Below are 22,702 nucleotides of genomic sequence, written 5' to 3' on the forward strand. Positions count from 1 at the left end.
CCAGTGCCTGTTCAGTGCACCACTGCAGCTAGCCAATCATGTTGCTCTTTGCCTCTTGGGCTCCTTCCCCACCAGAGAGAATTGGCCGATAACTAAGCATTCTCCTCTTCTGCTTCCTCCAAGGGCTCCTTCACACCGAGTTTTTATCCTTATTCAGATGGTTCAATCACGGAAGTTTGCGGGCCCTCAGATGACGGTCTTAGAGGCCGTTAACCTCCAGGGCGTTGCCTGCACTAAATGCCCTTTGTTCCGTTTTTTAAATAGATTGCAGATAGTGAGCTATCAAATTACCCCATTGTGTTCTGCTTGAGTTCCCTCCATGAAAGGAGGAAAAGCGGCAAGAAGAGGTGCGAGATCAGTGGAAGATAATGGAGGACTCAGATATGGGGAGAAGGGGGGTGGAGGAAAGGAAGCGCGTGTAAAGGGAGTCAGTGGTGATCCTGCATTTAAAACGGAAGCAGAAAGCCCAGTTTTAAATGCAGGATTTGAGGCTGGTGTAGAGATGCTCCAAGCCACCTTACAGCTGACAAACAGGTCTTGTGGTTCCCCAGCTCCAAAGCTGCCTCCGGTAGCCCAGATCACAGCAGCCAGCCCACCACTAATGCGAACAAGGCAAAGCTAGAGGGGAAAATGGAGCGCGTGAGGCAGAGAGCCACACTTGAGGTGATTGGGAGCTGCCAGTGGCCCTCGGACCTTTCAGGAAAGAAAGCTGTGTCAAACCGTCACGTTAGCTGCGCTTGTTGTTTCCTTGTTCTAAGCAAATCTGCAGCTCAAGCCTGTCTAGAAGCCATATCCTCTGATCCAGAATCCCTGGCCCCAATGCAAGTTATTTCAGCCAGGCTCAGGCTATTAGTGATTATGGTAATACTGCTGCATGTTGTTTCACTCTTTTTAAAAGAGTCCTCCTCTTAACATATTGTTCTGTTTAAATTTTGATTTGCATTTTAATTATGTGTGCATGTTTCTTCCTTCACTCCTTCCAGTTGGAGTGTCAATCTAACCTGGTGCCCCCCAGATGTGTTGGACTGCAACTCCCATCATTCCCATATAGCCTGTGCAGTGACAGGCTGACTGGGAATGATAGGGGTTGCAGTCCAACACATCTGGAGGGCACCAGATTGGGGAAGGCTGCTCTGTAGGTTAGCATCTGTACCTAATATCTCTTAATATTTCTACAAAACACTCCATCCTTTACAGCTCCCAAATTGAGAGAGTGCTTAATAAATACCAAGACGATTTGTAACTCGCCTGAGCAACATTTGCCCATCACTGTTTGCAGCAAGGTGGGGTGGGACCTGAAAACAGTTCAGACTGATTGAGGGATGTTAACCTGCTGCTGTGAAGATTGCATTTCCAGTGGCTGCTTGTTTCCGTAAGAGATGCTCAAATCAGTGTATTGAATTCCATCTGTTTCAGTGACGAAATGTATCGTGCAGGTTTATTTTATTTATTTAAAAATGCAAGTCTTCTACAGGGAGCATGGGTTTGCCCAGGATGGAAGTAATAATTGGGAAACCACTGCCCACATTCCCCTTGAAATAAATGTTACCTTGGTTTATAACAGATATGGAGGAAATAGGCCTTGGGAAGAAATGGCCAATGAATATTTTGCCCTTTTCCAGAAAGAATTTCCTAACCAGAGAGAAGTGATTGAAAAGTGCACCAGATGCCCCCAGGAAATAGCAGACTCCGTTGAGGAGACCCATAAGAATTGCACCATAGCCACCATTACTGCCAAATCTATGGGCACCTCTTCTGGCGTCTTGACCACCCTGGGACTGACCTTGACCTGTGTCACAGCAAGCATGAGTTTAATCCCAGTGGTCACCGGGATTGGCTTGGGGGCAGCGGCTGCAGCTACCGGCATTACCGCTAGCGTGTCTGAATAGGTTACTAGTTCAGCCGAACTGAAAAAAGCCCAAGAGCTGATGAACAAATGTCAGAAAAGCCGAAGAATGTATCCTGAAATTGATTTCAGCTCTGAATTGCCCTCACATCCTGTCCCTGATGTTGCTCATGAAGTTTCTGACGTAAAAAATGCTCCTGGGAGAATCAAAGCAAATGTGAAGGTGCTCAAGGCTGCGTGAGCTGATCCTGAATTGCAGGCATCAGCGAAGGGAGCGGCTGCTGCTGCAGGAAGTGCGGCCTGGGTGTCGTTGAGGGGGATCGACCAAGTGGAAGCAGCATTTAAAGGAACTGCCCTGGCCATGAGCAAAGAAGTCAGGCTGCCAAGTGCAGCATCTGCTGCTTTTCCCCCCTTGTTCGATGCTTAATAGCATTGTCCAAGATGCCATGGATCTGATAGGGCTCCTTCACACGGAGCTTTTATCCTGGGATTGAGATTGCTCCTTCACCGAAGTTTGCGGGCTCTTTACATGACGCTGTGACCCTCCAAGGCATCTCCTGCACTAAATGCCCTTTGTTCCATTTTTAAATAGATTAAGAGCTATCAAATTACCCCATTGTGTTCTGCTTGAGTTCCCTCCATGAAAAGAGGAAAAGCGGCAAGAAGAGGGATGAGATCACTGAAAGATATGGAAAACCCAGATACGGAGAGGAGGAGGGGGAAAGGGGTGGGGGGAAAGGAAGCATGTGAAAAAGGGAGTCGTGATCCTGCATTTCAAACGGAAGCAGAAAACCCTGTTTTAAATGCAGGATTTTAGGCTGCTATAGAGATGCCCATAGAGGGAGCCAAGACAGAAATGGCAGCCAAGATCAGAGAAAAGGCCAGTGACTTGGAAGCAGCATTGCAGGAACTTGACAAGCTCTATGAGGAGCTGAATGAAAGAAACGAAAACCACACAAGAGCCATACCTGAACAGAGCTTATACTGGGGAGGGGAATGCATGCACACAGCTTGAGCGTGAAGGTCTGAAGAGGGTTTCCAAGTGTGCTCGGTTCAATGTGCGTAGAAGCGTGATAAGCAGGGTTCGGCACTGTGGGGAGGGTTCTGTGTGCACTCAGCCAAACGTGCCCAGAAAGGAGCCCTCATCAGACCTTCGTGCAGAAGGCGGAAACAGTCTGAAGAGGCGCCCACGCATGTGGGGACATTAGGAGCGGGGCTTGGACGTGTGCCCCTTCAGTTTGAGATGTTGTGTGTTCAGGCAAACTTCTCAAAAGGGCTTAGGTAAGCATCAGGTCAATCTGTTTTTAATGATGGAAGTTGAGAAGGGGGGTACTCGCAGTAATCCAAAGCCCAGCTCACACTTCTCTGCAGGGAACGGTTAAAACCCGTGTATAGATCTGATGATTGTACACTTGCATTGACCGTGGCTTCTCAATATGTGTACAAGTAATGAAATCTACCAAGGTTTGATTGGTACAAGATAATCCACATGCAGACTTCTTGCTATTTTCTATATAGAAGTGCTTTGTGAGCCGAAAATGTATAACGAGAGAGAGATGGGCCTGACATCTGCAGCTGGGCCTAGAGCTCTGACGTTGGCCAACAGTGAGAGACATAGTCCAGTTAGAAACAACCCAGTCACTCTAATATTGTACCTGAAACTCTGCTGAAACATTCCTATATCAAGGGGCTTTTTGTTCACCAGCACAACAGTCACGGCCAGCCCAAGACATTTTGCTGCCTGAGGTGAAGGGAAGACAGCACCCCCCACCATTTCATATACAAAAGCCAACCAGACTGAGACTTGAATCTTCAACACTGGCAATGGGATGGCATCCTCCACTGCACCTGAGGGCAACAGGCTAGCTTTGGGGATGCGGGGCAGATGGTGGCACTCACAGCTCTGTCACAGATCATAGAATAGTAGGGTTGGAAGGGGCCTACAAGGCCATCGAGTCCAACCCCCTGCTCAAGTGCAGGAATCCAGGTCAGAGCATCCCTGACAGATGGCTGTCCAGCCTCATCTTGAACGCCTCCAGTGTGGGAGAGTCCACCACCTCCGTAGGTAATTGGTTCCACTGTCGTATTGCTCTAACAGTCAGCAAGTTTTTCCTGATGTTCAACCGGAATCTGGCCTCCTGTAACTTGAGCCCATTATTCCGTGTCCTGTACTCTGGGATGATCGAGAAGAGATCTTGGCCTTCCTCTCTGTGACAATCTTTCACGTACTTGAAGAGCGCTATCCTATCTCCCCTCAGTCTTTCTTCTCCAGGCTAAACATGCCCAGTTCTTTCAGTCTCTCTTCATAGGGCTTTGTTTCCAGTCCCCCAATCATCTTTGTTGCCCTCCTCTGAACCCTCTCCCATTTGTCTGCATCCTTCTTAAAATGTGGTGCCCAAAACTGGACACAATACTCCAGATGAGGCCTAACCAGTGCTGAGTAGAGGGGAACTAGTACGTCCCGGGATTTGGAAGCTATGCTTCTATTAATGCAGCCCAGCATTTGCCTTTTTTGCAGCCACATCACATTGTTGGCTGATATTCAGCTTGTGATCTACAACAATTCCAATATCCTCTAACACTTCACCACCCCTCAATATCTGCCATCTGAGGCAGCTGCCTTACTCCGCCTGAAGGCAGGGCCAGCCCTGGCAAGAATTAACCATTCATCTGACATAATACTATGTCTCGGGTCACCACCCCTAATTTGAGTGGAGCAGCCATTTCTTAGAAAGAGAGAAGCATCAAGGAGAATCTCAGTACATTTCTGCCCTAGTGTTGCAATATTCTGGTTTCCCAGCCAGGCTAAGAACATGGAACCTGTTTTGAGCAGGTGTCCAGAATACTGCAATATGAGAGTTGGGGAAGCAGGCAGCGATAAGAAACATTTTGCCTCTATTTCTGATGTTCATACCGTGAGTGCTAATACTTATATAGCTAAAATGGCACCACCCAGGCACATGAGAGAGGTATCAGCAAGTTTGGTGGAACCTCAAGTTTGCAGAAGGACAAAAAAGTTTGGAAAAATGGGGGGTGACCCAAAACAATCTAATGCAAACTGAGACAATAATGTCCCTTGTATTTCCATGTTTTTTGGAGTTTCCCTCTTTTTTTCCAGATTTCATTTGTGGTGATATTTCTTAGCTTCTTAAATACAATTTCATTGCCAACCTGTAGAGTGTGGTCAAAGTGCCAAGGAAGCCCTTCAGGAATATTATTTCTTTAAAAGCTTGTGGCTTCTGCCTAATGCATTACTACTTCTTGTGGTGGTAACATAACTGAATGAGCAACTGCTCTTCCTGCAGAAAGGGTAGAAAGACTGTGGGTGGAGTGTTGATTGGCTGAGATTCTCCATCTACAGATAACAGCTAGAACATCTGCATGAGAAGAGCCCTGCCTGCCTCTGCTCTGCCTTCACCATCCTTTGTGGAGAAGCAGATTTGTGGTTTGTTTCTTTTTTATATAGAAGGCAGCAGTCTGAGCACCCTTCCCAGGGAAAAGGTCCCATTGCACTGAATCAGGCTTACTCCTGAGTAAGCATTTTTAGGATGCTAACAATGATACTGTGCTACAGAAAGTGTGGTGCAGAACCACAAGTTCAATTGCACTTGTAGCCTATTGTGCAAGAGCAAGGCTTCCACAGAGTTAAATGACTACACTGTGCATCTTCTTATCCTCTCCTGGTGGTGCCTTAAAATTAGATTCTAAGGCACTACCGGGAGAGAGTAAGAGGATCCATATCCTCTTATCCAGATGGCTAATGCTCTCTTCTTTTTCTTTTGTTCACCTTTGTTATGCTTTGTTGTTGAATGGATAAATACAAATATTAAAAATCGTGAATATGGTGCTGTCCCAGATTTTTTAAGGTCAAATAAAATGAAAGTAGTACTGGATTATGGTTTCATCTAACATCTGCTACAAAATCAGAGAGCTTCAATAAAGCACCCACCTCTTTCTCACTTATTAGTATCAATTATTATTGGAGATAAATTATACGTACACAGTGGAGGGTGGGGGCAGAAAACATAACATGCCCAGCTTTGGTTAAAGACCTCTTCAGATTATCATTCCTCCCTCCCATGTTTTTGGTGCAATGCGTCAACGTTTATATATGGTTGATTTTGCTGACAGCCCAGTTGGATTCCAGATACTACATCTCTGCCCAGGATAGTTTAGCAAAAGAAGGTATCTCAAGGGAGTCTGAAAAAGTTGGTGAGAATGAGCTGCCAGATGTCTTGTCCAGATGTTTCCTGTATGATAATTGGAGCTGGAAAGTATGATCCTATCAGTAATAAGAGAACAGAATGGAGAAAATGGATAATTTCCCTCTTTGAGATCTAGTCACTTGAGCTTTTAATCTTGGGAATTTCATCTCCAGGAACCAGGGCAATCAGACAATTGTTCAGCACAAACTGCCTTAGCACTCAGCAATGGTTTGCTATTACTTCCTGTCCTCTTCAGGGCTCTTTTTACAAGCTCTTCCAGCACCCTCCCCTCAAGGCTCACCTCATGCAAAGTCTCTGAGCAATGACCCCCTCTCACCCCCACCCCACCCTCATGCAGGCACTCCCCCTTCACAGCTCTCAGCCCCTTTGCAGGGTCCCCCTTCCTGCAGGATCCCTGCACCACCTTCACAGGGGCTCTAGCCACACTTTCTCCTGGAGTTCCCCTTGCAAGCAGCCTCATTTTTGCCCCTATTTTCCATTTAATGAAGAGGCAACACACACACACACACTGCATTTTTTGAAGCAGAAATATAATAACATGCACCCAATTTTATTTGTTCGTTTGTTTTTACTAAGCACTGTACCAGCACAGAGGGTCTGATAAAAACAACAAAGGAGACAAGCACAGCCTTGGAAGAAGGGTCCCGGTCACATCCTTGGGGCGACATGCCCTCCGAGGGCAAAGGAAGCGGCTGCTGGGGTGGGGGAGGCACTCTCACTCCCTGCCTCCAACTGGGAGCAGCAGCGGAGCAGGAAGTCATCCCACTTTGCCTGAGGGAGGGCCTGGTCCCAAAGGCAGGTGGGCGGGCAGCCTGACTTAGCCCCACCATCTCCAGTCAGTCCCTAGCTCACCTCTACAGCCTTGGTCATATTCTCTCTGTAGGCACACAGGAATGGAAATAATGACATCTGTTACTTTATTTTTTTTATTTGTATTTTTCCCCTCACATTTGGCGCCCCACTTAACCTGGCACCCTAGGCGACTACTGAGCTTGCCTATATGGACGAGCTGCCCCTGTTTGGTACTACGGAGTATTCTTCTCTCCGCCCGCCCCACTCTCCTATTCACACTGCTGGGCAAGGTTCTGATAGCACCGGGCCAGGCCATCTGGCTGCTTCCACTTTCTACATTCCTGCAACTATATCAGAAAAGAGAAATTCACTACTCCGTATTCGCATCAGAGTATGGGAACTTCAGTCTTGCAGAAGCCATCCAAGCAAGCGGAAGTCAGAAAAGTAAGTCTAATAGGATTTTTCTTTTCATGGAGCCGTTTTTTATCTCACCAACCAATATCCAGCAAACAGCCATGGGGGTTGCCTTGATGTTGTGAAATGGGGAAGTGGTGTGTGCAGAAAGGGGCAACTGAACAGAGCGGCTTCCCTCTGAGGGATGGCTGGAGAGGTGGGGGGCTTTTTAGTGTGTCAACTGGAGGGGGGGCATGGCAGAAGTGTGTAAGATAACCTCTAAGGGCTCTTGAAACTCTGAAATGATTCTAGGGAAATCTGGCCAGATGCATTCTTTTATTTCATACATACATACACTACTTTTATACTGCTTAATATCCTAAGATATTGGGGAGAGGTAATGATCGGGGTACCGCAGGGCTCAGTCCTGGGCGCAGTGCTCTTCAACATTTTTATTAATGACTTAGAGGAGGTGGTGCAGGGAATGCTGATCAAATTTGCAGATGACACAAAATTGGGCGGAATAGCTAAGACTTTGGAAGACAGAAACAAAATGATCTTGATAGACTGGAGCGCTGGGCAGAAAACAACAGAATGACATTTACTAGGGATAAATGCCAAGTTCTGCACCTAGGAAAAAGAAATCAAATGCAGTTACAAGATGGGGGATACGTGGCTCAACAATACTACAAGCAAGAAAGATCATGGAATTGTTGTAGATCACAAGCTGAATATGAGCCAACAATGTGATGTGGCTGCAATAAAGGCAAATACTATCTTGGGCTGCATTAATAGAAGCATAGCTTCCAAATCCCAGGAAGTACTAGTTCCCCTCTACTCAGCACTGGTTAGGCCTCATCTGGAATATTGTGTCCAGTTCTGGGCACCACACTTTAAGAAGGATGCAGACAAACGGGAGAGGGTTCAGAGGAGGGCAGCAAAGATGATCAGGGGACTGGAAACAAAACCCTATGAAGAGAGACTGAAAGAACTGGGCATGTTTAGCCTTGAGAAGAGAAGGCTGAGGGGAGATAGGATAGTGTTCTTCAAGTACTTGAAAGGTTGTCACAGAGAGGAAGGCCAGGATCTCTTCTCGATCATCCCAGAGTGCAGGACATGGAATAATGGGCTCAAGTTACAGGAAGCCAGATTCCGGCTGAACATCAGGAAAAACTTCCTGACTGTTAGAGCAATACGACAATGGAACCCATGACCTAGGGAGGTGGTGGGCTCTCCCACGCTGGAGGCATTCAAGATGAGGCTGGACAGCCATCTGTCAGGGATGCTCTGACTTGGATTCCTGCATTGAGCGGGGGTTGGACTGTCTTGTAGGCCCCTTCCAACCCAACTAAATTCTATGATTCTATGAGATCTCTAAGTAATTCACAATACAACAAAACCTAATGGGCAGCCAGTGCAGTTCTATTAACACAGAAGCAATATGTGTAAGCTCAGTGCTTCACTGAGCATCCTAGCTGTTGCATTCGTCACTAGCTACAGCTTCTGAACCAGGTGCAAGGGCAGCCCCACATAGAGCACATTACAGTAGTCTAATCGTGAGTTTACCAGTGGATGGATCACAATGGCTAGGCTGTCCTTGTCCAGGATTGGTGCACTAGCTGGTTGGTAATGCTAAGTCTTTTGACTTAACCAGCATATCATAAAGAAGAGAAAGAAGTTCTCAGGATGCAAAATTAAATTCATTGTAAGAAGCCCAATGCATTCTGGCCTTTCGTCCTTGTTTTAGGCCTTCTTCACAGGGCTGTAACATAAATGCTAATAAAATTTACAAATAGGATAACCCATAATTAAAACAGTTGTTGTTGTTCAGTCGTTAAGTTGTGTCCAACTCTTCGTGACCCCATGGACCATAGCACGCCAGGCCTTCCTGGCTCTCTCCCTGAGTGTGCTCAAGTCCATATTCATTGCATTGGTGATGCTATCTAGCCATCTCATCCTCTGCCGTCCCCTTCTACTTTTGCCTTCAATCTTTCCCAGCATCAGGGTCTTTTCCAGGGAGTTTTCTCTTCACATTAGGTGGCCAAAATATTTGAGCTTCAGCTTCAGTATCTGTCCTTCCAATGAGCACTCAGGGTTGATTTCCTTTAGGATTGACTGATTTGACCTCCTTGCAGTCCAGGGGACTCGTAAGAGTCTTCTCCAGCACCACAGTTCGAAAGCATCAATTCTTCGGCGCTCAGCCTTCCTTATAGTCCAGCTCTCACAGCCATATGTTACTACTGGGAAAACCATAGCTTTGATTAGATGGACCTTTGTCAGCAAGGTGATGTCTCTGCTTCTTACTATGCTGTCTAGGTGTGCCATAGCTTTCCTCCCAAGGAGCAAGCGTCTTTTAATTTCATGGCTACAGTCACCGTCTGCAGTGATCTTGGAGCCCAAGAAAATACAATCTGTCACTGCTTCCATTTTTTCCCCTTCTATACGCCAGGAAGTGGTGGGGCCAGATGCCATGATCTTAGTTTTTTTAATGTTGAGTTTCAAACCAGCTTTTGCACTCTCCACTTTCACCCTCAACAAGAGGCTCTTTAGATCCTCTTCACTTTCTGCCATTAGGGTGGTATCGTCTGTGTATCTGAGGTTGTTAATAATTCTCCCAGCAATCTTAATTCTGACCTGTGATTCATCCAACCCGGCGTTTCTCATGATGTACTCTGCATATAAATTAAATAAGCAGGGTGACAATATACAGCCTTATCGTACTCCTTTCCCAATTTTGAACCAATTGGTTGTTTCATGTCTGGTTCTTACTGTTGCTTCTTGACCCTCGTACAGGTTTCTCAGGAGACAGGTAAGGTGGTCTGGTACTCCCATCACTTTAAGAATTTGCCAGAGTTTGTTGTGATCCACACAATCAAAGGCTTTAGCGTAGTCAATGAAGCAGAAATAGACGTTTTTCTGGAATTCTCTTGCTTTCTCCATGATCCAGTGAATGTTGGCGATTTGATCTCTAGTTCCTCTGCCTCTTCGAAACCCAGCTTGTACTTCCGGTAGTTCTCGGTTCACATACTGCTGAAGCCTAGCTTGTAGGATTTTGAGCATAACCTTGCTGGCATGTGAAATGAGAGCAATTGTACAGTAGTTTGAACACTCTTTGGCATTGCCCTTCTTTGGAACTGGAATATAAACTGACCTTTTCCAGTCTTGTGGCCACTGTTGAGTGTTCCAAATAAATTTATTTATTTATTTATTTATTTATTATTTCATTTCTATACCGCCCAATAGCCGAAGCTCTCTGGGCGGTTCACAAAAATTAAAACCAAACAACACACAATAAAACAATTTAAAATATATAGAACATTAAAACCACAATATGACAATACAACCACAATAAAACCTAGCAGCAGTACAGGAAATTAAAATACAGATTTAAAACAGCAAAGATAAAAATTTAGAAAGCTAAAATGCTAAAATGCCTGGGAAAATAAAAAGGTCTTCACCTGGCGCCGAAAGGAGTACAATGTAGGCGCCAGGCGAACCTCACTAGGGAGCTCATTCCAGAGCCAGGGTGCCACAACAGAAAAAGCCCTCCTCCTAGTAGCCACCCGCCTCACTTCCTTTGGCAGGGGCTCACGGAGAAGGGCCGCTGATGATGATCTTAAGGTCCGGGCAGGCACATATGGGAGGAGGCGATCCTTCAGGTAACCTGGCCCCAAGCCGTTAAGGGCTTTAAATGTTAACACCAGCACTTTGAATCGGGCCCGGAAATGGACTGGCAGCCAGTGCAGCTGGAAAAGTACTGGCGTAATATGAGCTCGCAGGCCAGTCCCTGTTAACAATCTTGCTGCCCTATTTTGGACCAGCTGAAGTTTCTGGACCGTTTTTAAAGGCAGCCCCACGTATAATGCATTGCAGTAATCCAGACGAGAAGTTATCAAAGCATGGATAACTGTAGCTAGGCTATCTCTGTCCAGATAAGGGCGTAGTTGGTATACCAGCCTAAGCTGATAAAAAGTGCTCCGTACCACTGAGTTCACCTGTGCCTCAAGTGACAGTTCTGGATCCAAGAGCACCCCCAAACTACGAACCTGATCCTTTAGGGGGAGTGCAACCCCCTCTAGAACAGGTTGACTATCACCTAGCTGGGCAGACGAACCACCCACTAACAGTACCTCCGTCTTGTCTGGATTGAGTTTCAGTTTATTGGCCCTCATCCAGTCCATTACCGTGCCCAGGCACTGGTTCAGAACAGCCACTGCCTCACCTGGTTTTGATGAGAAAGAGAGGTAGAGCTGGGTGTCATCCGCATATTGATGGCACCTCAGCCCACACCTCCGGATAACCTCCCCCAGCGGTTTCATGTAGATGTTAAACAGCATGGGGGATAAAATAGAGCCCTGTGGAACCCCATGGCACAATTGCCATGGCACAAAGCAATAATCCCCCAGCACCACCTTCTGGAATCGGCCATCCAAGTAGGAGCGGAACCACTGTAGTGCAGTGCCTCCAACTCCCAACCCAGACAACCTATCCAGAGGGATACCATGGTTGATGGTATCGAAAGCCGCTGAGAGGTCCAGGAGAATCAACAGGTTCGCACTCCCCCTGTCCCTCTCCCGGCAGAGGTCATCCCACAGGGCGACCAAGGCAGTTTCCGCTCCAAAACCAGGCCTGAAGCCCGATTGAAATGGATCTAGATAATCCGTTTCATTCAACAGTGCCTGGAGCTGTCCTACAACCACCCGCTCAAGCACCTTGCCCAGGAAGGGGATGTTGGCCACTGGCCTATAATTGTTAACATCCTCTGGGTCCAGGTTAGGCTTTTTCAGGAGTGGTCTAATTACTGCCTCTTTTAAAGCAGCAGGCACCACTCCCTCTCTCAAGGAGGAATTTACAACCTCCTGGACCCAGCCAGACAACCCATCCTTGTTTGATTTAATAAGCCATGAAGGGCAAGGGTCAAGCACACAAGTGGTCGATCGGACTTGGCCAAGCACCTTGTCCGCATCCTCAGGCCTCAGTAAATGAAACTCATCCAATAAAACTGGACCAGATGGTGCTCTGAACGCCTCTACCAATGGAACTGCATTAATGGTGGTGTCCAATTCATGACGAATCTGAGCGAAAATTTGTTGGCATATTAAGTGCAGCACATTAACAGCATCATCTGTTAGGATTTTAAATAGCTCAGCTGGAATACTGTCATCTCTGCTCGCTTTGTTGTTAGTAATGCTTCCTAAGGCCCATTTGACTTCATTCTCCAGGATGTCCGGCTCAAGTTCAGTGACCGCACTCTCATGGCTATCAGGGACATTAAGATCTTTCCTGTATAGTTCTTCTGTGTATTCTTTCCACCTCTTCTTAATCTCATCTGCTTCTGTTAGGTCCCTGCCTTCTTTGTCCTTTATCATGCTCGTCTTTGCACAAAACGTTCCCTTGAGATCTCCGATTTTCTTGAAGAGATCTCTAGTCTTTCCCATTCTATTGTTTTCCTCAATTTCTTTGCATTGTTCATTTAAGAAAGCCTTCTTGTCTCTCCTTGCTATTCTCTGGAAATTTGCATTCAGTTGAGTATATCTTCCCCTTACTCCCTTGCTTTTCACTTCCCTTCTTTCCTCAGCTACTTGTAAAGCCTCTTCAGACAGCCACTTGGCTTTCTTGCATTTCTTTTTCTTTGGGATGGATTGAGTTGCTGCTTCCTGAACAATGTTACGGACCTCCATCCATAGTTCCTCAGGCACTCTGTCTATCAGATCTAATCCCTTAAATCTATTCCTCACTTCCACTGTATATTCATAAGGGATATGTTTTAGGTCATCCCTGAATGGTTTAGTGGTTTTCCCTACGTTCTTCAATTTAAGCTGAAATTTTGCAACAAGAAGCTCATGATCTGAGCCACAGTCAGCTCCAGGTCTTGTCTTTACTGACTGTATAGAGCTTCTCCATCTTTGGCTGCAAAGGACATAATCAATCTGATTTCGATATTGACCATCTGGTGATGTCCATGTGTAGAGTCGCCTCTTGTGCTGTTGGAAAAGAGTGTTTGCTATGATCAGCGTGTTCTCTTCACAGAACTCTATTAGCCTTTGTCCTGCTTCATTTTGTACACCATGGCCATGCTTGCCTGTTATCCCAGTGATTTCTGGACTTCCTACTTTAGCATTCCAATCCCCTATGATAAAGAGGACATCTTTTTTTGGTGTTAGTTCTAGAAGGTATTGTAGATCTTCATAGAACTGATCAACCTCAGCTTCCTCGGCCTCAGTGGTTGGGGCATAGACTTGAATTACTGTGTTGTTGAATGGTTTGCCTTGGATTCATACTGAGATCATTCTATCATTTTTGAGATTGTACCCCAGTACTGCTTTACCCACCCTTTTGTTGACTATGAGTGCTACTCCATTTCTTCTCAGGGATTCTTGCCCACAGTAGTAGATATAATGGTCACCTGAATTAAATTCGCCCATGCTTGTCCATTTTAGTTCGCTGATTCCCAAGATGTCAATGTTCAATCTTGCCATCTCATGTTTGACCACCTCCAGCTTGCCTTAATTCATTGTTCTTACATTCCAGGTTCCTAAACAATATTGTTCTTTACAGCATCAGATTTTCTTTTCACCACCAGACACATCCACAGCTGAGTATCCTTCATCTTCTGGCATCATATCTTTTAGCCTTGTGATACGTTCCATCGGGTTTTCCTGGCAGGAATACTGGAGTGGGTTGCCATTTCTCCAGTGGACCACATTTTGTCAGAACTCTCTGCCATGACCTGTCCGTCTTGGGTGGCCCTGCACAGCATAGCTTATGTCTTCACTGAGTTATGCAAGCCCCTTCGCCACAACACGGCAGTGATCCATGAAATTAAAACAGTGCTGTAATACAAATTGCCACAGGATCTAATATATACTTAACATTATTTTATATATATATATATATATATATATATATATATATATATATATTCTACTTAATTGCTAAAAATAACATATAGGCACATACTTACTAAAGAAAAAAGTCTGCAGAATTTTTTTCAGCAAAGGATTGTCTCCTGTGTCAATCTACTGGCACCTGGAAAAAAATATTTCTTGAATGTTGTCTTATATTCTTTAAGTCCATTTTTTTTCTTACTCTGTCAGGTGTTTCCACATCGATGTAATCTGGCCAAGGTCTCAAAGTTGCGCAGTGCTGTGATAGCTACAGAGTGTATGTAAATCACCTGCTGGTCATAGGAGTGGTAAAAATTCAAGGTCTTAATTTAGAGCACATGGAGAAAGAGTGTCTCAGAATTCACTCAGCTTCTCTCCTCAACAGATATATCTCCTTCTTGATGTCAAACATATCCAGTGCTCAAAATTTTAGATTTGTGGGAGAATGCTGCTGCTCTGGGTAGTGGCTTACAAGTGGGGCACCTGGTCTGTTGTTCTTAATGCTACTCAGTGTTCCCTTTATCCGCCTTTTTAAAGGTTTTCCTGTTTTTCTCACATAAAGCTTAGGGCATTTACACTGGATAGTGTAAACTACAAAGGCACTACTACAGGTAGTGAAACGCTTCAAATTGTATGCTTGTTGGTTGGAGGAATTTTCAAATCCTGTAACTTTGGAGGTGTACTTGCACTAGCTGCAATGTCCACATGGGTGATGAGCCCTAGGCATGGAAGCACCTGGCAAGACATTGATGAAACTTCTGTTGTGTTCTTCAAATTCACTCATCAGAAAGTTTTTGATATTCCTGTTTTTAAAGGAAATCTGCAGTTTCTCTTGGCAACCTGCAATATGTTGTATTATATACCAATATCTTTTTATGCTCCCTTGCAATTTGTTAGTAATATGATCAAAAGTTAAAGCACAGTTAATTCAGTCTGAGGATGTTCTCATTGTATCTGCTAACAGCTTGGCCTGTGATCTTTTTTTGCTTTTTTTAAAGCCCTGTGTTATTATAGGCTCAGGGTATCCTCTTTCCTTAGATGCATGGAAGATTACTTGGCCAGATTACATCAATGTGGAAACACCTGACAAGAGTAAAGAAAAGAGAAAAAATGGACTAAAAGAATATAAGATTCAAGAAATATTTTTTCCAGTCACCAGATTGACACAGGAGACAATCCTTTGCTGAAAAAAAATTCTGCAGACTTTTTTCTTTAGCACGTATGTACTTATATGTTAATTTTAACAATAAAGTGGGGGTTATATGGGTTTTTTAAAAATAACATTGTGTATGTATTATCCCCTGTGGCAATACTATTTAATTATGTGTAGTGCTATTGGTAAATTTTATTATCATTTAAGTTACAGCCCCCTGAAGAAGGCCAAGAAGAAGGAGGAGGAAGAGGAGGAGGCCAAAACGCATTGGGCTTCTTACAATAAATTTAATCTTGTATCCTGAGAACTTGCTTCTCTTCTTTGTGATCTACTTTGAATGCTCACCTCCTTCTGTTTTCTTGACCTAACCAGCATAGGCAATGGTGAGGGATGATGGGAGTGGTAGGTCAAAACATCTCAAAGGCCACAAGTTGTCCACCCTTGCCTTAAAAGACTTTTTGAGAGAGAGAAAATATACATACATACATACATACATACATATATTCAATAAACAAAAACCCAACAGTTTACAAAACAATCTTAAGGCTAAACAGCTTTCAATCAAGTGCCAAAAAGCAAGGGAATTGTGAGCTAAGGCTCACAAGCCTTAATACCACATCCTCCCTAAGGAGACAGAAAGTGCAAGTGAAATTCTCATTTTCCCAAAGCAGATAAACCATGTGGAGAGGATGGAGAATATGTTACGCAGAGGTGACTGTGGGGCTGTGGAAGACGGATGACAAACAACTTACGGTCACCTACTTCTCTCTTTTTTAGAGCAGCCTTCCCCAACCTGGCACCTTCCAGATGTGTTGGACTGCAACTCCTATCATTGCCAGTCAGTATGTCCCATGGTCAGGGATGCTGGGAGTTGTCATCCCAAACAGCTGGAGAGCAGCTGGTTGAGGAAGGCTGTTCTACGTCCTTACCAAATACAGGGCTCTACCCAATACCTCCCATATAGCAGCACCACTGAAGACAAAAGGGACTATTCATTACAGATCTTGAACCAGAGCAGGAGCCCAAAGCCAGGAGCTTTCAGTGTTTTGTCCATGTTCTGCTCTTCAAAGAGCCCATGTTTTTTCTTAAAATGTGCCTAAACAAAATATACTGTTCACTCCCCCACCCCACCCCCACCGGGCATCATCTTATCAAAGTGACAGAGGAGCAGTAAAGCTTTCGTTTGGCTGTCATTAGCTCCTTTTCAGTAGTGGCACCCCAATTATGGAACGTTCTCCTTGGACAGGTCTGCCTGGCACCTTTTTGGGCACCAGGCAGACACCAGTCTATCTTCCCAGGCCTTTTAGACTTAGTTTTAGTCCTGCTGGCTGTTTTTATTGTATTTTTGAGATCTTACTGCTTTATAGTTCTTGAGCATTTATGGTCATTTGAATCTGTGCTATTTGTCTTTTAATTAGTTCTGTATTTTCTTTTTATATCAACTGCCCTGGGAATTATTGCTGGAGGATAGCATAAAAATATGTATAATAAATAAAGAGTCCTGATGACTTAATGGGGCTTTCATCTCACAGATATGTCAATCAGACATACACTAAAATTGCAGAGGCAAACTTTCCTTTGGACAGTTTAATCTGGATTCACCATCATCTTTATTTTCTAGACTTTTTCCTTTTGAGGCTGACGTACACCCAGGCTGAGAGGAGGAGAGCTTTTAGCATTCAGTAGCCACCAGGCACCTGCCCAAATTGCCTCTGGAAAATGTCAGAATCAAAAGGGTAGATTTCCTTCTGCGGATGTTCTAATTGTTTTCTTTTTCCTTTGTTTATAACAGCAAACTCAGGTATCTCTTTAATGGTATATTCCCAGATCTGGGAGACATCACCCTTCTCAATGGAGTAGAATGGAGAGTGGCTTAATATTGCCCTCACCATTCTGCCAAAGGGAACCAAGACTCACCTATTTTTCTTTGCTACAGGTGGCAGAGAATCTATTACTGACTCAAGGCAAAAGAACAAGGCCTTAAACAATCATGTCAGCTATGCTGGTTGTTTCCTTTTTCTGCTTTTTAGTAGTGCTGGAGTCCAAGCCTGCCTTGAAGCCATATCCCTGGCCCCAGTTCAAGATGTTTCAGGCAGGCTCAGATTATTAGTAATGATGGTAATTACTCTGCAATTTATTCTAATTATTTTAAAGAAATCCCTCTCTGCATTTTTGTCTGTTTATATGTCAATTTGCATTTTATTTGTGCGTTTTTACTCCCTCCAGTTTTTGTGTCAATCTTGTTTCAAACCTCTTATGGGACACCATTTCTGCACTTTCCAAATGATCTTCCATCTAGCGTTACAGATTGGAATGTCTGAAAGATCAGATTTCTCTTGGGCGTTTCTAAAAATCACAAAGTAAATAAAGATGTTCCTCAAATGTATATTCTGCTTCTAATTACGATGACCAAGGTGACATCTTGGACTCAAAACCTGCTACCACAACCGTTGGCGCAGCTACGTCCTGAGCTCAATAAGGGACATGCTCAGTCAAACCAGTCTTCTTACTGAGCTCTGAAAAAGTTCTCAAATGCTGAACTGTCATTAGTGCTGCAAGAAACTATAAAGTTTCTATTCCCTCTATTTCCGATGTTCAGGTGTGAGTATTGTTGCTTATATAGCCAAAATGGCACCACGGAGGCACAAAAGGGAGGTATCAAGAGACTCAAGGTAACCCCAAGGTTTGCAGTAATACATCATACATATTTTTAAGGAAACAGCCCTAAGGCTCCCCTCAAAACAGCCCTATTTGGACTGAGCATGTTCAGAGGCAAGAGAGTGCTAACTGAATATTGGGATGAAAAACGGGGAACCGGGGGATAGGGAGAATGGAGTGCATTGTGGAGGATGCCATGGCTTTCTGATGGGGCTGAACAGCTCAGGTGCTTGCTGACACACTTGCACACTCATCTGCTTGCTCAGAGCTTGTCTGCTTTCAGACTGCCAGCCCATTCCCAGCCCCAGACTGTCCCTGGTCCCCAGTCTCATGTGCCGCTACTGATGATAACTGTGCCAGGATATAATTCTCTGTTCATATCCCAGAATGCACTCTGCTTATTCCAAACTCTGCTATGTATTTCCTAGGTCTTGTCCACCTTCACCATTTTGTCCACATTTACCGTCACTTCAAGGCTATAGAGGTATCTATTTTTATTTATTTTATTTTAAAAATGTCTTGACCGCCTTTCAGAGCAAAAGCCCTCCCAAGATGGCAATAAAATACATAAAAACAACTAAGAGCGGTAAAAACATAAACACAATAAAATAGCAATAAAAGCAAAGCCGACAGTAAAACCAACAACAACAGCAATCGTATCAAGAGAAGGCCAAGGTAAAATAATATGTTTTCAAGGCCTTCTTCAAAGCCTCCAATGATGGATCATGGCAGACATCTGATGGCAGCTTGTTCCAAAGGTGTGGGGCCACTGCAGAGAAGGCCCTCTCATGTGTGGTCACCCACCTATCTGCTCTTACGGGTAGCCAGATGAGAAGGGCCTTGCCTTCTGCTCTTTATTTTATTTAAATAATAAAATGTTATTTAAATGTTGCAGGTGCTTGGCTCAGGATATACATTTGTTCAGATCATAACGACTACAGAAGTGAGCACTGTTGCCTTGAGAAATTCTTCTCAAGTTTGGAACATAGAATGAGTATGTGCAGATGCACCCACTAAGCATTGTTCAGGACCCATAGTTCTATCTGCAAAAGTTTACGGCCACCTTTCACTGAACAGCCTAGCAAATTGCACAGAAATGCGAAGTGTCTCTTCTCTGGTTTTAGTTTAATTCTTAACTTTGGTCTAAGTTATAGATGCAAGTCACTGCAAAGATAAAGCTGAGCAAAAGTGCCCAAAGAGTACGCTGTAAGGCTCCACAGAAGTGTGGTATACACAAATACGCACATTCACAAAAATGCACATTTTTGCGCATACGCAAAGATGCACTTTTTTGTGATTGCCATTTTATTTTTCAACAATTGGTGACTGCGAAGCTCGACAAGGCTGCCAAGGTGAATGTGGGCTGCTCACCAAGTGTGGGTAAGGGGAGAGCGGGGGCAAGGGCTTGGCGAGCAGGGCTTGGGGGGGTGGGCAGGGGGGGGTTCCGCCAGATTCCCAGATGGAATAAGGAGTCCGCACCATCCCTAATCATACTCATATTTTTAATTACTTTATTTATGTCAGCCTTCTACGTAGGGATGTTGGAGAAATCTGTGAAGGATTCAAATGAGATCGGACTTCTGTGAATCCAACCTGTGGATTCCGCAGACTTGCTTTTTCTGAGTCATGAAAATTTGCAGGGGGGATTTGCACTAATGCACATTTGCACAATTGCGCATTAGCACCAACACACATTTGCAAACAGGAACACAATGTTCATACATAAAATCTGATTCTGTTAATGAACAGACGATGGAATGAAAGATGCCTGACAATCCGCGAAACACAGATGGAAGAGATTTAACAAAATCGATATATCCCTACTTCTACAGGGAGCGTGGGTTTGTCCGGGAGGAAGGTAATAGCTTGGAAACTGCTGCCCTTTAGACCACATACCCCTTGAAATATGTATTGCTTTCATTTATGACAGAAACAGAGGAGATAGACCCTGGGAAGAAATGGCTGGCAAATATTTTGCCCAGTTTCGGGAGGAATTTCCTGCCCAGAGAGAAGTGATTGAAAAACGCATCAGAGAAATAGCAGACTACACTGCTGAGACCCATAGGAAAGTTACCATTGCCAGCCTGGCTGCCAATTCTACAGGCTTTGCTTCTGGATCTTGACTATCTTGGGACTGGCCCTGGCCCCTGTCACCACAGGTGGGAGTTTACTCTTCACAGGCATCGGGGCTGGCCAAGGGGGAGCGGCAGCAGCTACTGGCATTACTGCTAGTGTGTCTATTTTCTTAGTTCAGCTGAATTGAGAAAAGCCCAAGAGCTGATCAGTGAGTGTAAGAAAAGGCTAAAAATGGTGATACATCCAGATGAAATATATTTTAGCCCTGAGTTCCCCCTAGGTCCCATGGATGCAAAAAATGCTTATGATATATACAGTGCTTTGGGGGAAATCAAAGCAAATGTGAAGGGATACAAGGTTGTTCGAGCTAATCCTGAACTGAAGGCATTAGCAAAGCCAGCTACGGCTGTGAGCAATGCAACCCGAGCTGCAGTGGAGGGGGTCGACCAAGTAGAAGCAGCATTTAAAGGAACTGCCCTGGCAATGAGCAAAGGGGCCAGGTTGCTGAATGCTGGATTGTCTGCAGGTTTTCTCCTGTATGATGCTTATAGTATTGTTGAAGATGCTAAATATTTGACAGAGGGAGCCAAAACAGAAATCGCAGCCAAGATCAGAGAAAAGGCAAGTGACTTGGAAGTGGTACTGCCGGATCTCAACAAGCTCTACAAAGAGATTGAGAAGAGAAACTAAAACCACATTAGAGCCACAGCTGAATACAGCTTATACTGGGGAGGGGGCAAGCGCACAAGCTTCGACCTCAACATCCCCATGTGCATGGAGTTCTCTTCAGACCTTTGTGGGTTGAGCACCAAGGTCTGGAGAAGGTTTCTAAGCATATTCAGCTCAATGCTTTTAGAATCCCCTCCGTAATCAGGAACCTGGTAAGGCAGGTTTCCTGATCACAGGGGGCTTTTATTCAGGCTCAGCCAAATGCGCATAGAAAGAAAGCCTCTTCAGACCTTCTTGCAGAACGTTCAAATGTCTGAAGACGAGCCCACGCATGCAGGGACATTGGGAGCAGAGCTTCCATGTGTACTCCTTCTCCAGTGTAGGCCTTCACGTATTCAGGCAAATATCTGAAAAGGGCTTCCTTATATGTCAGTTCTGTCAAGCTTCTGTAAAGCTGAGAATTAGGGGTGTGGGTCGTTTTTGTTTTTACTTGCAGTAATCTAACAGTCAATTCACACTTCTCTGCAGGGAACACATATAACCCATGTATACACTTGATGATCGCAGACTTGCATTATCTCTGTGTGCATACATGCTTGAGAAAGATGCATTGGCTGTGGCTTCTCGGTATGCATGCATCCTGTGTACACACAACCAAATGTACAGATGAGTGGTTGGCACAAGATGATCTACATGCAGTCGTTATGCTACTTTCTACATAGAAGTAGAAAGTAGCCACCATGGCCACTAATTTGGATGGCTTTAAAAGGGGGTTAGATAAATTCCTGGAGGAGAAGGCTATCAATAGCTACTAGTCCTGATGGCTATAGTATCAGAGACAGTATGTCTATGTACACCGGTTGCTGGGGAACATGGGCGGGAGGGTGCTGTTGCATTTCTGTCCTGCTTGTGGGTTCCCAGTCAACAGCTGGCTGGCCCCTGTGTGAGCAGGGTACTGGACTGGATGGACCCTTGGTCTGATCCAGCATGGCTCTTATGTTCTTATGTTAAGTGCTTTGTGACTACAACATACATAATGTGGGACATGGACCTAACATTCCCAGTTAACTGTTGTGTTGATGAACAAAAATCCCCGATGTGGGAATGTTTCAGCAGAGTCTGGGCAACAGTACTGGAGTTGCTGGGTGTTTCTAGTTGAACTGTATGCCTCACTAGTGACCAGTGTCAGAGCTCCTGAACTAACTGCAGATGTTAGGCCTATAATCCACATGATATGGTTTCTGCTCAGAAAGCAATTCTATGTCGAAAATAGCATGAAGCCGGCATGTAGATTATCTTCTGCCCATCATATATGTGTAAATTTCGTTATGAGCTTCTCTGCACAGAGGCTTTTTATCCCACAACTTTACTGGGCTTCTGCTTCTGGATTCTTTGCAGGATTAAGATCAGCCCTTTCCACGCACTTCTGCTCCCCCCCCCCCACAGGGAATTCCTTTATCTGCAAGTTCTATATGTTTCATTGTACAGCCACTAGATGGCACTGTAGTATAGCTGCTGTTAAAGCGCAACTTCCTGTTTTCGCGGAGAAATTCAACTCGCAATACTTAGATAGCTCATCATCTCCAATCTTTAAAAAACTGGGATAAAGGTAAAAAAAGGACAGAGAGACCCTGGAGGCTGATGACATCATGTAAAGGACCTGCAAACTTCCGTGAGTAACCAATCTTGATCCACTCAAGCTTCCACTTCCTGGAGAGAGACGCACCAAGGAGAATCTCAGCATCCCCGGATCTTCCACCCTAGGGTTGCAATGTTCTGGCCCTCTAGCCATGTTAGACATGGATCTCATCCTACTGTGTTGAACAGGTGTCCAGAATATTGCAACACCAGTATTGGGGAAGCAGGCATTAATAAGAAGCACACTGGGTGCTAACTATGCCTGCTTATGAAAAGTTCTGAACCATGCCCCCGTGATTTAATTGAAAGATTCATTTTCCAAAGGTGGGAAAACACATAGCAAATGAATAGGCAAGGTGGGTGG

The 22,702-nt window shown here is 44.7% G+C and overlaps 1 protein-coding gene and 1 pseudogene across 1 annotated transcript; both read left to right on the forward strand.

Annotated features, from left to right (window-relative positions):
* Window positions 1–1,457: 1,457 nt before the first annotated feature.
* Window positions 1,458–2,861, forward strand: LOC146339573 (apolipoprotein L2-like; annotated as a pseudogene).
* Window positions 2,862–19,895: 17,034 nt separating this feature from the next.
* LOC146339574 (apolipoprotein L6-like) lies at window positions 19,896–20,721 on the forward strand. The gene is given in 3 exon segments (XM_084811887.1): window positions 19,896–20,070; window positions 20,073–20,189; window positions 20,192–20,721. Coding segments are annotated over 3 exon segments (804 nt in total). The 5' UTR covers window positions 19,896–19,913.
* The last annotated feature ends 1,981 nt before the right edge of the window (window positions 20,722–22,702 follow it).

This window comes from Heloderma suspectum, chromosome 7 (genome assembly GCF_057233095.1).
Source record: "Heloderma suspectum isolate Gila_16-S chromosome 7, 16-S_ref, whole genome shotgun sequence".
Lineage (NCBI taxonomy): Eukaryota > Metazoa > Chordata > Lepidosauria > Squamata > Helodermatidae > Heloderma > Heloderma suspectum.